Source organism: Clavelina lepadiformis, chromosome 1 (genome assembly GCF_947623445.1).
Source record: "Clavelina lepadiformis chromosome 1, kaClaLepa1.1, whole genome shotgun sequence".
NCBI lineage: Eukaryota > Metazoa > Chordata > Ascidiacea > Aplousobranchia > Clavelinidae > Clavelina > Clavelina lepadiformis.
In genome coordinates, this window is record NC_135240.1 from 4,373,322 (window position 1) to 4,388,315 (window position 14,994).

At 40.3% G+C, this 14,994-nt stretch overlaps 1 protein-coding gene across 2 annotated transcripts; it reads right to left on the reverse strand.

Annotated features, from left to right (window-relative positions):
• Window positions 1–1,081: 1,081 nt before the first annotated feature.
• LOC143469150 (protein FAM47E-like) lies at window positions 1,082–6,743 on the reverse strand. 2 transcript variants are annotated; one of them, XM_076966741.1, is made up of 12 exons: window positions 6,647–6,739; window positions 4,972–5,088; window positions 4,814–4,896; window positions 4,546–4,702; window positions 4,335–4,453; window positions 3,825–3,869; window positions 3,637–3,766; window positions 3,474–3,578; window positions 3,229–3,363; window positions 2,952–3,160; window positions 2,079–2,731; window positions 1,082–1,878 (listed from the first exon to the last, which is right to left on the reverse strand). In XM_076966741.1, exons 1-11 carry the CDS (start codon window positions 6,647–6,649, stop codon window positions 2,542–2,544), a joined length of 1,293 nt encoding a protein of 430 aa, XP_076822856.1. In that variant the 5' UTR covers window positions 6,650–6,739; the 3' UTR covers window positions 1,082–1,878; window positions 2,079–2,541. The 2 variants fall into 2 exon arrangements, with proteins under 2 accessions (XP_076822856.1, XP_076822848.1); XM_076966733.1 differs by having other exon boundaries at window positions 1,084–1,878; window positions 4,972–5,128; window positions 6,647–6,743.
• Between the last annotated feature and the right edge of the window lie 8,251 nt (window positions 6,744–14,994).

A 14,994-nucleotide genomic window follows, 5' to 3' on the forward strand; every position in this document is an offset into this window, starting at 1 on the left:
CCCAGAATTTATATTCTATTAAGTGCTGCATCTGGGAACCTGCTAACCAAGTTATCTACAGATTCCTCTAAAAGTCTAAAACATCACCAACCTTTAAAAGCCAATATTTTAACAGAGTTTTTCTGAATTATGTTCAAGTATTTTCTGGTTCGGAAAAAGTCAATGTAGCATTTTCCTTGCTGAAAATTCTCAGCAGTCTGGGCGCAACCTTTGAATATTAAATTTTAACCCTATTTACACCAGGTGTGGCCTCTCTTGCACATAGCTATGGCGATTGTAATTGTGAATTGTAATAAGTTATATAATCGACATTTTAATTAGCGATTGTGTGTTCTCCAGTTAGATGAAATTTAATATTTAGAAAGCTGTTTATCTTTGGTTAATCATGTTATTTAAAGCGTCACATTTTAGAGTGTATGAAGTTAGATGGTACTTGTGGTAAAGAACCTCGGCTAACCCGAACAAACTAACCCGACTAACTATTCTCTTGCCTTCTCTTCTCGCGGTCAGCTGGTTTTTCGCACAGCGGGGCGCGGCGTAACAAGAAAAACTTCTAGAAATGTATCACTTGTAGAAATACTTAATTTACACCATGTGTACTTTTTTTACTTTAACAATTACGATGTATACAGGAAGCCAGATGTTTTTACTACTAACCTGTAAAAATCTGATCAGTTTACGACGTTAGTTTTCGAGTAATTAACGATTGAAAACGTGTGTGCAGTGTCGGCCACACCTGGTTAAAATGGTAATGTCGCGCACCCGGTTTGGATTTGGATAAACTTTGTTTATTTGAGCAAGGTTGGTCGACAATCCTGTATAGCTACTATGATGGCGTGCACAAGGAATCGTCGTAGATTCAGCATTCAGTCCTGGATATATTAGGCCTACTTCAATAAATATGTTAATTTCTAGAAATGAAATGGAAATATGTAAATGGGAAAGCGAGAATAAGAATTCGTATTAATTTCTGATGTTTCCACGTCGAGTTGTGGTTTGTGCTAGAATTGATTAGCACGCGACATGAGTTTGAAAATCCTTAATAAATAAAATCACAGATAAATAATCATCCAGCCTGGGTTTTCCCCCTATCAAGCTTTTTTACGAGTCCATTCCCACGGGACTGTCCCAGGTACAACTTTCAAAGTTATTTCTGCAGTCCTGACGTCATAACACAAATAAGTTACTGTGTCACCAAAAATCTTTCACCGAATTGCATAAGGAAGTCGCTGAGTCTACCATAGATTAAACACCGACATGCACTAATTTAAGCATTCGTGCGAATGAGAGCATTCATTCATTCATCATTCATTCATGGTTGAGGCTACCAGAATTGTCACAACTTTTTTGAAAAGCGATAAGTTTTCTATTTGGCACAAAGAAAAAATTATTTCACCGCACTTGTAACGTGACATGTGATTTTAACTCGTTTCAAATGAATGGAAGCTTCCAATCTTTGACAAGTTTAAGACAACGGCCCGAGTTCCATTACGTCATCGTTGTTCTAACGTCACAGTTTAAAGCGTGCTCCATCGATTTAAACTTCTGGAGAATTTCTTCCAGAATCAAACCTTGCGCTCTGATGCGGATGCTCCAGCAGCTCCTCCGATCTATCTTCGCTTTCGGGGATGCCGCTCGCGTTCACCAGGTTTCTACCTACTTCTGACGTCATCGTGAGGTCATTCTTTTGATTTTGGTATTCAGCTAAAGGCTTGATAGGTTTGGTGACGTAAACTTTTAACGAAGATCGGTTGAACCAAAGGATGACGCCGAGCAACAGGACCAGGTTTACCGCAGAAATTCCCAGCAACGCAGAATTCCACGCCTCGAGTTCTCGTTGTTTCTCTGCGAGGCCGCTGTACGTCAACACAAACACAGCTGCAAACAAGCGGCGTTAAAAAGCGATGTAAATGTTTGACCAACAACAAAATGCAGGAAGAGTTGATTTTAACAACCATTCAGTTACAACAAGAACATGATCCTACATTTGTTACTTTCATCGCAAATGTCCGGGTATTAAAGATAGTTTGAACCTCGTCTGTGTGACGTCATATCTAGGTAAAGTTGCGAGAACTCACTTGGGCATTCCAACTGACAAAGTTTCGGCGAACTTCCGCATAAAGTTTCACAGGAAAAACAACTTCCCGTAGACGAGAAATATTCATCGACGGGGCATGACGACTTCGCTGACATCATCTCACCGGAAATGCGTCTAATGTTCGCAGCTATGACCTCATTTGACGGCTTTGTTGCGTCAGTAGCAGAATAACTTGCAATAAAAATCCAGGAGCACAGAAAACAAAGCACAGCTCGATTCATTTCAATTTTTATTTCCTATAATTTAAAGCTGAGATAGAAAGTACACGAACAAGACACAGCGAGAAATGAGTGGAAAACGCACAACCCACGCGAATATGAACGGGGATTACCAGTGGTGATTCCCCGACAATATCACCAAGGGGAATGAGCTGGAAGGTCCCGGAGCGCTTGAAACGTTGCCACATAAACGAAATAAACATAAATTTTACAGAAGGCAGGACTCTATCTGAAACCCAGCGTTGATGCGGAACAAGTCGTCATGCCTGAGCGCACACGACTGGCGGTGCGTGACGAGATCGGCCCAACCCTCCTCATTTGTATGACGTCATTCTTCTCATCTTCAAAGTCCTGTAGTGTAGAGACCTTCGTCATAAAATCCGGTTTCCTCCGGTTGCTCCGTTCCAGGAACTCCCTGCAAAGATTTCAACTGTCAATCAACGGGTGTAGGTCAAGTGAGAGAAGAGCTGGAAGGACATTTTCCGACAATTACGATATTTTAGAATAATTTTGATATCTTGGATGAAAATTTAACAACTTGGCACCACGACGCAGTTGGTGTTTTTAATGCTCACTCTGAATTGTTCTACTGTAGTTTTGAGATTAAGATCATCAAGCAAATTAACTGCACGTGCCTAAACGCTCTAGCGCCATGCAGCGGCGCCAGTTGTTCATCCATCTCTCCGCTTTTCTTCTTTGACTCCGACATTTCCCTCTTTAGCAGCTCTTCAGGGTCCTCTAGCGGCTCGTCTTCATAGCGAACTTTCCACGTCTCTGGCGCCAGATACCAGGCACCGTACTTGGTCTTCACCCAACTCGGCTCGTACGTCGAAGCGTTCACGCCCTGCGCACATCAACGTCACAGGTTACACACTGGGGGAATCCCTATCCAATGAGGATCGAGAAACTCACGGATGCACTGGTTGGTGCCGCGGAGGAGGGCTGACTCTTTTTGGCGGACCCATTGGGGGATATTCCGGCGGAAACGCGGAGTTCTGACGGCACATTTGAGAGCTCCACCACGTGGATGGGCACGGAGAGAGCGGGCTATTTCACGGAAAGGATTTTCAAGTGAATAATTAATTGGTCAACCATACTTAAAATTGGAAATCACAAACTTCCAGCCGACTGCTTATTTGACGTCAATGACGTCATACCTTTGTTTCGTAACCACTGGCAAACAAACTCATGATTGTTGACTCCTCAACGTTATTGCTGTCGCCGCCAAGATCTGACACCCAATCACAGAAGTCCTTTGTCACCTGAAGATAAATCATAGTAATGATGCGCACAAGAAAGGAAGATGTTAAAATTCCAAACCTTCTTAATGTGTTCATCCTGGGATGGGGAAGTAGCTCTCTTCTTTGATCCTCTCCTTTCATCCTTGGGACCTTGATCTTTCCGGAGGATCCACTTGTAAGGATTCCTCGACTTAACCTCACCAAGAGCCCTGAAATGAGTGATATTATCGACACATTCAAGACCAGTGTTTCCCCATTCAAACTTACACTTCCTCATCTACGTCTTCTTCATCTTCTTCAACAATATTCGACCTGTTCAGAAAAATATGATTAGAAGATTTATTTGAAAATGAATCTTCACACGGTATAAATCGTTTAAACAAAACAATCCAAGACTTTGTAAGGGAAGTCAATACACTGCTCCCAGAAATAGAAATCCTATAATTTAAATATGAACGAAAGAAGTGTTGGGTGTTGCCAATCACATTAAAAGTTTCAAGAGAACCAAAAGATTTTCAATTGCACAAAATATTTTGTTTTCATTGAGTCACAGTTGCCAATAGAAGCAGCATTTAGAAAGGCATGAGGCAATAATACATGTGCTGAGAAACACATAAATTCTTGATTTTTTGCCTTTTCTTTTCAACCTATAGCAGTTGTGTTTAATGACATAATAATGTTGGTATTGTGACATCTCTAAATGTTATCACGGCCAAGGTTATCATTGTGATGTCAAAGCAGTGTCTATGCTCGGTATTTTCTGAAAAGCTGAGTCACCTGATTATGCTCTGATCTGCCGTTGTTTGTCGATCGGTAAATGTTGAACTCTGACCAACGTCACTCTCAGTGTCTGGGTTCATGGCGGGGTCAAGCAGGTCAACGACCTCTTCAAACAACTGCAACATTGGGATTTAGTGACGAGCTTTCAGCATCGAACATCATAAATTGATGATGAAAATGAAAATACTGAATCATGGAGATAAATCACCTCCGGAGGCATTCCTTCCTCTAGATGGGAGTAAAGAGCAAGGGGATGCTGGGTGAGACCAAACTCGACTTCATCGACGTGATCTCTTCTGATCTGCTGGAGAGGGAGTTGCTTCTCAAGACAGATTTGTGACTTGGAGAGAGATGGCCGCGGGTGTCTGACAAACAAATCTACTTTGCTGCATATTTGCACAAGATGCTCACAACAATGTGCCGAGTGCAACTTATATTTAAACAAGAGCTAGACAAGCTATCCTTAGACATCAAACCTAGTTTTAACATCACTTCGTCGCAATCTGCTCGACAACGAGTCTTTGCTTCGGTTGATAACAGGGGAAATCCCTTTTGCTCCCTGCATTTTCAAAAAAATTCAAGCAAATAAATTGAATTTTTGGCAAAAGGTTTTGAGCATTTATGCGCAAGTTACCTCTGCAATGAACTTTCCTTCGAAATCAGGGGGTTTCCCATCTCTGAAATCATCGATCCCACTTCGAATCAAAATCCAGTTTCTTCCGACCAGAGTTTCAGACGAGGCTCCCTTGTCCTTTTGTTTGATATATTTTGTTTTTAAACGTTCTTTGTACCTACAAAAGGTCAAGTTCATGTCACACGAGTTGATTGAGGGCTGTTCAAATTACTATGACATCACAATTGTTTAACTTAATTTTTTTCAAGCAACACATGCTACGTTTTACTTCTAGTTCATATCAGAAAACCATCTCAGTAAAACTTGATTACAGCAGACTGCGCTTATTACGACCACCTTGAGACCGTTTTATTCAAATGGACACATCAACACTACAGTGCGGCATTGACTGGAAATGTGATGTGAAGATGATTATTTGAGTTTGTGCAAATCAAAATATCACAAAGATCAACTCAAACCAATCCTGAATCTATTCGTATCAGCATTAAATGCTAAAATTTTATTAAAAAGTTGCCAAATCTTGTAACGTGAATATGAAAAATTTTGTATAAACGAGTGAAAAGGCAAAAGTGGGTAAAATAAAACAAACAGAATTTTTGAAACCAAACAAATAATTACATGCAACAGAAAAAACTTGAACATAGCTGGAAAGAATAAGCACGGGCCACAATCACTCTTCCTTTAACATACAAATAATTTCCTTCTCAATATTCTAAACATTAATTTCTATGAAGAAGTTCTGAGCACAAACTGTAACAACTTGTCTTGAAAAACTTCTAAAAAATAAGATGTGCATTGCAAGTAAAAATGGAAGTTATATTAAAAGTTCACCAGATGCCGCAGATGTTGAGTGACCAGGTTAACTTGAAAAAATATATGAAATTTCTTGCAACCCCCGTTTGAAATATTGGAAGGTCGATGCCAGAACCAGGCTGGTTAGTACGTTGTGTTGAGATGAGTGATTTGGATGAACTTTAGGAGAGAGTTGGAAATAGGAGAGAAACGTTGTGTGTTTGGTTCATTCAAGATCACCATTGGCCACTGTTGAAAGTGTGGCACCTGAACGCACGAGATTCATCAATGCGCCTTTTTATCTTCACAGCGAATTATAATAAACAAACAAAGAAAAGCTGGTTGTTTGAATGCCAATTTATAAAAAAAAAGAATTGAGGCTTCGGTGCACGTCAAAACACCAAACTTTGTCTCTTTGCATTATTTCTCATCATGAACAACCGCACTTTTCACAAGGGACCATAATTAGCGATTGAGATCTTCTGCCGATTAACTCCAAAGAGATTTGGTCAACTCGAAGTTTAATAGATACTGTATTACTGTACGACGTTCGAGCCTTATATACTGTGCTTCTAAGTTGCATAAACTTTACAGTTGTAGCACCGGTAACTTTCAAAAATATAGCACTTGGCAACAGGTGATTAGTCAAGTTTGAAGTTAAAATGAGTGAAACTGAAAAAAGGAAATTTGGTCTTCCAATTTTTATGGAAACCTGCTGCTTTCCGTTGTAACCAATTAAGTAACAACCTAAGATTTAAGGTAGTGCTGCCTAATGACAGATCATTCGTGTCATATTGCTAAAGCTGGTTTCAACGTTGAAGATAAACTTAGTTTTTACACGAAATAATTCATGTAAAATACCTGCAGTCTGCAATTTACTTACCATGGTTGTTGTCGGATAACTTTGTCGGAATTGTTCGGAACTAAAAGCAAATCGTATTTATTTTCCGCCATTTCCAACCAAACCGGCCATCGCTGCCATTTGGTGCAGTTGTTGCATTTGCAGTTGTCATAGACAACAAGTTGATAATATTTCATATAATTTACAATAACACATATTTCGTGCTTTAAACATAGATACTACATTAACACGTGTTAATGCAGTATTATCTATGCTTTAAAAGGCATTTATTTAAACAACATTTTTTTTACCTCAATATTTAAAGTTTCATAAAATTAATATATAATAATTAAGATGTGCTATAATTTTTACGTATCGTTCCAATAACTTACAAGTTATAAAACAGTTGTTCTGTTCTGCTGCATTCACAGTCCCAGCAATTCTTTTTTACAACGCGTGGATACATGGTTATCAAGGATGAAACTATTCATAAAACTAAATTGGTCGCACAGTCACTCTGAAGAGCATTTTATTAAAAAAATTTAGGCTGATTATTATTAACTGTAACAGGTTTCCTTTTGGTCACAATTTGGTCTCTTTTGATAAGATTATTTGATCTTATATCAGGTAAACTTCAGTGAATAGAAAAACGTTCTGTATAAAAAGGTTAGATTGGGTCAGATCTGTCACCTGTGCGCTTGGTTAACTTTGCAACTTGTCATCCCACCCCCGTTTGCAGATGCCCCAAATCTCTCGCATATTCTTTATCTCAAGCACGATTTGAAGAAAAATGCAAGGTTTTTTGGACTGAAGAAGCCGAGCAGGGTTTTCATGGAACGAATCGAGATGTGGAAGAACTTGCTACATTAAAAGGTTTCCACGGGCAAGTTTGTGGCAATTCATGAAGACTCATTCGACGACACTGCAACGTCATTGAAAGAATCTGAGGGATCAAAGGCATTCTGCGTCGCAATGGTCGCCAGAACATAACTTACATGTGCAGTTTAATGGACATTTATCTTTACATGTTCCAAAGGTTATCATTGATGTGCTTTTTTTAACTTGTGTTTCGTGGGTTTAACTATTTATCGTTTTAGTGGCAGTGCCAGTTGTTACCAGCAATTATTACCTTCATTTTTTTGAACACCTTTTAATTTTTTTCGTTTCTGTCACTTTTACCTTTTCAGTAGCGCATGCTAATAACCTGTGGCTTGATTTTTTCTTCCCCTTCGAGCTTTTGACTAAAAATAACATCATTGATTCGTTATTATCCGCTAGCTGTCGCTCATAACTAACAACACGCAGTAGGGGCTCCCCCATTTAAATAGGAACTCATAAGAATCAGTTGCGGATAAGAATCGGACGTGTTTATCGGAATGAGTTGACACATTGCTGGGTTGGAGAATGTTTGCTGGCTGGTAGGCCTCGGTTTATGTAGCGCATGCGGTGCGCCATCATTTTTATATTGACATTCTATGCATAGCAGAGATAGTGGTCCTATTCAGATGAAGGTGATTCCAAATGTTTTAAACACAGTGCGGAGGCTTTGCCAGTTGCCTGCATCGTTTACGAACAATTAGAATTGTGTCGTCAAAGACTCTCAGTTAGTTGCTTCTGTAGTTTAGCTTCTAATCTTGGCCTATGGTTTGGTGACGTCTGTGTCAGTTTGTGGGCCATAGGCTGACTGCTTTCCACACCACCTGCCAGTCCGCGCTCTGCTGACGTCACAGCCTTCAGAGATAGACAGCCACAAGCCGCTGCAAGCTTATTTTAATATTTAGGTGAAGAGTTGGATGTATCTCATGAAGTTGCACAGTTCAAGGACACTCGAGCACTTCCCTCTGCTTCCCTCAAGTGCTTAAGCGCTGAGTTATGAGTCATTAAATGAGCGGCTGATGTAGATTTTCATCCCAGGAAAATTAGTGTCTGAAGTGTGGATGAATTTAGACGCGTTTCGAAACAACAATCATGGAGGAGGTTCGGTTGTGTAACAAGATTTTTGTGCAGGTTCATAGGGTCCAAATACTTTCTAAAATGTTCTGATAGCTAATGGCTGCTGATGAGGTTAAAAAGTTGCGATAAAGTTGATAGAACTAGTTATGATGGTTCATATTTCATTGCCCGCAAATCCAGTATTTTAACATTTTTGATAATATATATCAACCAGTCACCTATGTCAAGAGATTGAACGAACTGTTTAACATTGCGGTTTCTGATATTGTGGAATAGCGTGGTCCAACTTCTTTTCATCGCGGGCCAAAATCAAAAAATTTTTTTATCTTGCGGGCCAATGTTTTTAAATCAGAACTGAAGAAATGTGAAATTAGAACTGAAGAAAAATGTGACATTGATATTAGAACTGAAAAAATTTCTCTTTTTTAATTAAAACTGAAATTAGAATAGTTCAAAATTTTTAACTATTAATGCTGATCAATGTGACCGCCCACCAAAGTTGGCCCGCGGGCCTGCAGTTGGACCACGCTGTTGGACCGCCGCTGCAGTTGGACCACGTAGAATATCTGAATAAATGTGAAGGTTTCAAGCATTTGTTTAAAAACAATGTGCAACTAGCAGTTGACATTGACATTGACAAGCAACTAGCAGTTGACAATGACACAAAGCGTTGGTACAAGTTTGATTGTTGAAAGCAAGGTACGTGCACACATGAGTAACATTTGGAAAATTTTTCACACATATTTTCATTTAATTTATTGTCAACTACAACATCAAATTAAACATTGAAGTATCGATGTACGGCTATTAGCTATTATGCTTTGCTACAGTGCAGTTTAAATTACATATTTTGTCAGAGAAGTACTTAGTACTTAGCTTTAGCCTCTGCACACCTTTTGTAAAACTTCTCACAATTTCATGGTAAAGTCTTGCACAGATCACACAAAAGCTGGAGGAAAACTGCTTCCAGTCTCTTATGAAGTTTTGAGAAAATTTAACTTTCTAAAGGAAATTTAGAAAGCGAGCACACGATCGTTCTTTAACTGTTCATTGTTAATTCATTATTTAATGCTTTTTATGTTTTTGTTGCTCACGTTTTACCAAGATTAGCCGACCTGCAACAAATGAGAGTTGTGGCGATGTTGCCTTAGTTCATTTTGGTCATATTTTGATCATACTTTCTTGTCTTAAAGTTGCACGATAATGATTTAATTTGACTGCTTTCCACAAAAACTATGTCTGAATATTTAACGGAGAAATTTTGATCTGTGTTTGCATCGGCATAAAAATCTAAAATCAGTTCTGTGCTGGTCAGTGTGATTTTTATTACTCGTTGACGGTTTGTGTTTGGTGATTATCTATCTTGTGACGACATCACAATTTGATGTAAATAGGTGCAGATTAGTCACAGCAACTAGATTCACAGATTTCTATCAGAGAAAGTTGTCTATTTTTTGCCCAACTTATTTCATTCAATAACTACACTGGGAGAGATGGTATCTCCAGAGATTAGGCATCTAGTGCAACTTCTATTTAATTGGTGTCTTTAGACTTTAAATATGGCATCCGTCCTTAATATGCTCGTGGGAATATGTTGCTGCTATAATAAGGAGAGTGGATAGTTGCTACAGAGAGATCAAAGCATGGCCAGTTGCTCAGCTCATGACCAGTTTCAAGATAACTTGACTGAGATATTTTCATTAGTGAGGCTGCCAGCATCAGCTTCTTGTTTGTCTCAAATAAGGCTCAAGAACAAGTTTGAGCGTCGATTGAGGTGACAACAATGACATAACATTGAGCCAATTAACCAGTCTGCTATGATATTTGTGGATGAAGTTTTTGTGCAGGTTGTTGACGCTTTGATGTTGTGACCCGTGTTAATAAATGCGCTTGATCACACCCAGAGCCTCGCTATGTCAGGTCTTGTTTGCTTTGAATAATAATTGACCTGCCCCGTTCATTGAGAGTTGCACCGACCTGGCTCAGATCGATGCTGAATCGCGCGAGGAGGGAGCGCGCACAATGATACAGGGAGGACGTAATTAGAGGGCCCCAGCGCACGTGTTAAGGCCGCTGTTGTCTTTCGTTTGTTTGGTCATGGTCGATACAAATGTGGTCACTTATTGTGGCGGCACCGCACCAAGCTTGAGTGCCAGGCCAGGCAAGACAAGGCGCCAAATAGAAGCAAGTTCTATTTGAACTTGGAATTTCATCAAATTTACTTTGATATTACTCAGAAGATTTATTCGAAAAGCGCTTTTAGATTTTGTCCATCATGACGTAAATGCGCTTGTCGCCGAGAACTTGATTGCTTGAGAAATTCGTGGTCGATTCTGGTTATGACCAGTTTGTTGTAACTTGATCGATGCGATGTGAGATGGAAGCGATGACACGCGCAGTTGTAAATGGAGTTGGTTGTGAATAAATGATGACTTGTTTGGATGATATTGATTAATAAAAGCCACTTTCTGCTAGGCTCATGTTTACGTATAATCGAGCGATCGTTAAAATCGGCGCCCCAATGCTTATTTGCCGACCTTCTTAACAACTTTATTGCCCCAGTTGTCCATGTTTGACATGGTGCAGTTTTAATTCCATCAAAGCTTTGAAAAGTTGCTTCGGGCTCCATAACCTCGCTCGTTTCGTCTGCGTCGATGTGGAACATTATGATGTCATAATTGGTCGTATACGTGGGAATTTTGTGTCGGAAGTGTTTTTCCAACGAGATTGTTTGTTCAATTAGGGCAAATGTTTAATCATGATAAATGTTTTCATGTAATAGGTTATCCATTAATAGTAGGAATAGATGTTACATTGCCGTCTGCCGCCGTAAATCATCGGTGTCAAATAACTCGTCTGATGCCGGTGTCTGGTTTTCATTCTCCCGGTCCGACAGCTTCATGCCATCGAGTTGTTGTTTCTTTTGTCTCGGCGCTTAACCCGGGATCAATCGAAGCAAATAAACTGGCAGCTTGCCAATAAAGTTCAAGTTCATCACTGCTACATGACCTATGAAGTAATAATGCAAGTTGGGGGATGCATTGTCACAAACGCTTACCTGAATGCATTATTTATTATGGCAAGACCTAAGAATTAGGTTTAAAAATGTCTGATCTAGTAATAAGTTGATCAGTCGCCTTACACCCAAGCGCGCCAAATAAAGTTTTATTTGCCCGTCAAATATTTCCTCTCATTCGAGGTTGTCTGATCGGGTGAGGCGGCGTAAGAACTAACACCAAAGACAAATATTACGTCATGGTGTTACGTGTACGATGTGAAAACTGTAGCAGTTTGTTCGCGTTTCGAAACAAGTTTGTGAGTGACGTCAGTTTATAGAACTAAGTTTATATTTTTTGTTTTGCAGAATAAGCTGGTGCTAGGTTTAAATTGAATGATATTTTGTTGGATAAAAGACATCATATAACGAAGAGTACAGCGCATCAACACATCTTGCAGGTGAGTCGTTCGTTCAGACTGCCGCTTATTTCTACTAATTGGTGCATTTCAACTTTTTCTCAGTGGAAATCTTTGTTGATATATCTCCATTGCTGCGATCCTTTTAAGCTAAACTGAAGGATTAAAAAATACTCAAAATATTAAAACTTAATCCTCTGCTTTCTACCTGGCTGGCGTTTTAATCCCGGGCTCGCCTCAACCACCGCGAGCATTTTATCGCGGACACACCTGCGTTTGCACAAACTTCAACCTCACGTACAGTTCAAGGCCATGATCTACAGCAGTGCTTTTCAACCTGTGGGACGGTACGCACTTGTGCGGTTGAAAAAAATTGCAGTGCGGATGACAAACGCGGTGCGGATGAGTGCGGATGAAAATTGTGCATATTTTTTACTTTTTCTGACTTGGAATTATTCAAACAAACTTATTCATTTGGAGCTTTGGAGCAAGAAGTTGTGCCTAACTGGTCTGAAATTGCCAGAAACATTCAGCAGCAACCGAGTCATTGATAAAAGTTGTTAAGTCTCTTCATTTTCTTTTGTGTAATAATTTTCGGTTGGTTTAAAGTGCGGATGAAATTTTTGCGAAAAAAAATGTGCGGATGGTTCTCAAAAAGGTTGAAAAGCACTGATCTACAGTAACTATTTCACGTTTTATCAGTGCTAATTATCGCAACACCATGCGATGTGACGTCACAAGGTTTCAGCGATGATTCCGCGAGTGCTTAAGTTTGTGGGAATTCGACGATGACGTCAGAGTTCGAAATACCGTTGTTGCCAGACTCAGGGGGCGAGCCACGACTTTGGTAACGATCAGGAACTTTCTAGATGGCGCCATCAACCAGCATACTTCAGTTTAACAGAAATAATAAATTTCGTCTAAAATCACAATCTGGAATTTCCTTCCATCGATTTCTCTCCAACCCATTATGACTCACAATGCGCCCACGTTTTCTTACGTATTACGTCACTACAGTTTACGTATGCCCAATCACGTAATGTTTTGTTGAAGTTGGGATATGCAGGAAGAGTGGAATATCGTGGGAATAGCGCGAGGCCGCTGGAGAGGTTTTTATGGTTGCGTGTAATTTAAATCGTTAAAATCTCGACATTTTGCTCGAACGAAACCTCGCACCCTGTAACACAATCCTCGCTTACTCAGCCTGGCAATTGAGAAGTTCACGGGAAATTCGCTGAAATAATTTTGTTTTGAAAACCTGTCTCGACTCACCCATTTCGCGAGATAACTCGTCGAATAAGCCGCCGATTTCAGGGAGTAAATTTGGACGATTTAGTTGAGATCTAGACAGGTTTATAGTGGCGTCATAATCATTCCAGTATTTGATATAATAATGGCAAAGCTAATACCAGCTGCGGGCAGTGATGTCAATGTCATTATTCCCGACTGATCTTGGGTTGAAAGCTGGACGGTCGGATCCAGCTGCGCACATTCTGGCACATTTTGAAAAGGAAATTGCCGCTGAGGTGTCAGTCATAGAAAAGCAGAAATTATTTATTTTCAAATTTCAACTTTTTATGAAAACCGTGAGAGGGAATGAGTGTATTTGTGATGTCATGCTTCCGTAATAATCGTTGCATTCTGGTGAAATTTCATTCATTTAATCGAATCAACTTTATTGGAAACACGTGGCTGGGTTAAAAAGTAGAACCAGCGTGCTCTAGAGATTTGAAATCGATTCCGTGTTCTTCGCTTTCAATTCCTTTGAAAACTTTCAACAATGGCCGCGTTGAAACTCGTTCTTTCATAATCCTCCTCATTTAGTTCCCGCTTTCATCGCTTTCCTTCGAGCGATAAACAAACTTTCGAGTGATGACGTCATTTTATCCCTTGTCGTCACGGCAACGAGCCCGAGGCGCTGGTGATTGTTCCGCTGCAGTCGCCATTCTACAATTGATTTTATTCGACTTCCTTATAAGGGCTGCCATGAATCTTGTCATCTTCGCTTCGTTGTTGAACTTGAACTTTTGTTCGTCTTGAACTTCACCGGCCAAGACGAGCAGCATCGATGTTGCGTCCATGACCGGATGTTTCTTTGTTCGATTTTGACGTCACAAAGCAATGAAGCATCGCTTATGAAAGTAGCGCGCTATCGCTACTTGCGCTCCAATTGTCATTTGTGTCAAGTCAAGCGTATCGGCCATTTATGCCGTCACAGCTGTCAATCAAGTGGCCCTGCCCTTGGTAAGTGACATTCCGGCTCCACAACTCTGCATGGGCCACGCCACACAGGGAAGCCATTAGTGGACCGCTTTGATGTCCCGCTAATGGGGTTCACGGGCAGCAGATTCATGAATGAAATTTGATTTTTCAGTTTCACGAGACATGAGCCGTTCATATCACGTGATGTTTTGCAAGTGCCGACATTAATAGTTTCACGAAGGAATTCACGCGGTCGAATGTGGTTGGACATAATCCTCTCTGTGTTGTGATCAGCGATATCGTCTGCGGGCGACCATCCTGTCCCGATCGAGCGCCCGAGTTTAAGCGCACCAAGTATGGAACTCGCGTCACTTTGCGGCTCATCGCGAATTATTTCGGGAAAATTGCAACTAAGCGTCGAAGAAGGAGCCATTCTCATAAACGTCGCCTTGAGGTTAAACGGGAATTCGCTTTTTATCGAGGCAGATCGCAAAATTAAAGGTGGACGCGAGATGCCGGTGATACCGAGCAACTTAATACGTCATACGCGTTGTTAATTGCGTATAGTGACGTAATAGTGAGCAGTGGATAGTTGTGAATAAGAGTGTTCCGGTTTCAAATTTATTGAGCTTTTGAATTCTTTGCCCTTTTTGATGCTTGAAGCGAGCACGTGACCACGAAGACAGCTTCGTACCAGTGACGTCAGATTAATGAACTTTTTCAGAAAAAATTAGGTTGCTATGAAAGCTCTCTGCTGCCATGTTGTGGAGATGGAAAGCGAACAACGAAATTATGACCAAGGTGCATATCACGTGACTTTC

Bases quoted from the DNA above. Each gene is read 5' to 3' on its own strand.
- LOC143469150 (XM_076966733.1), bottom strand. From the start codon at position 6,717: ATGGCGGAAAATAAATACGATTTGCTTTTAGTTCCGAACAATTCCGAC. The intron at 5,129-6,646 runs GTAAGTAAATTG...GACCTTTTGTAG, and splicing joins GTTATCCGACAACAACCATG to GTACAAAGAACGTTTAAAAA. The intron at 3,767-3,824 runs GTAAGTTTGAAT...CACTCATTTCAG, and splicing joins GAAGACGTAGATGAGGAAGT to GGCTCTTGGTGAGGTTAAGT.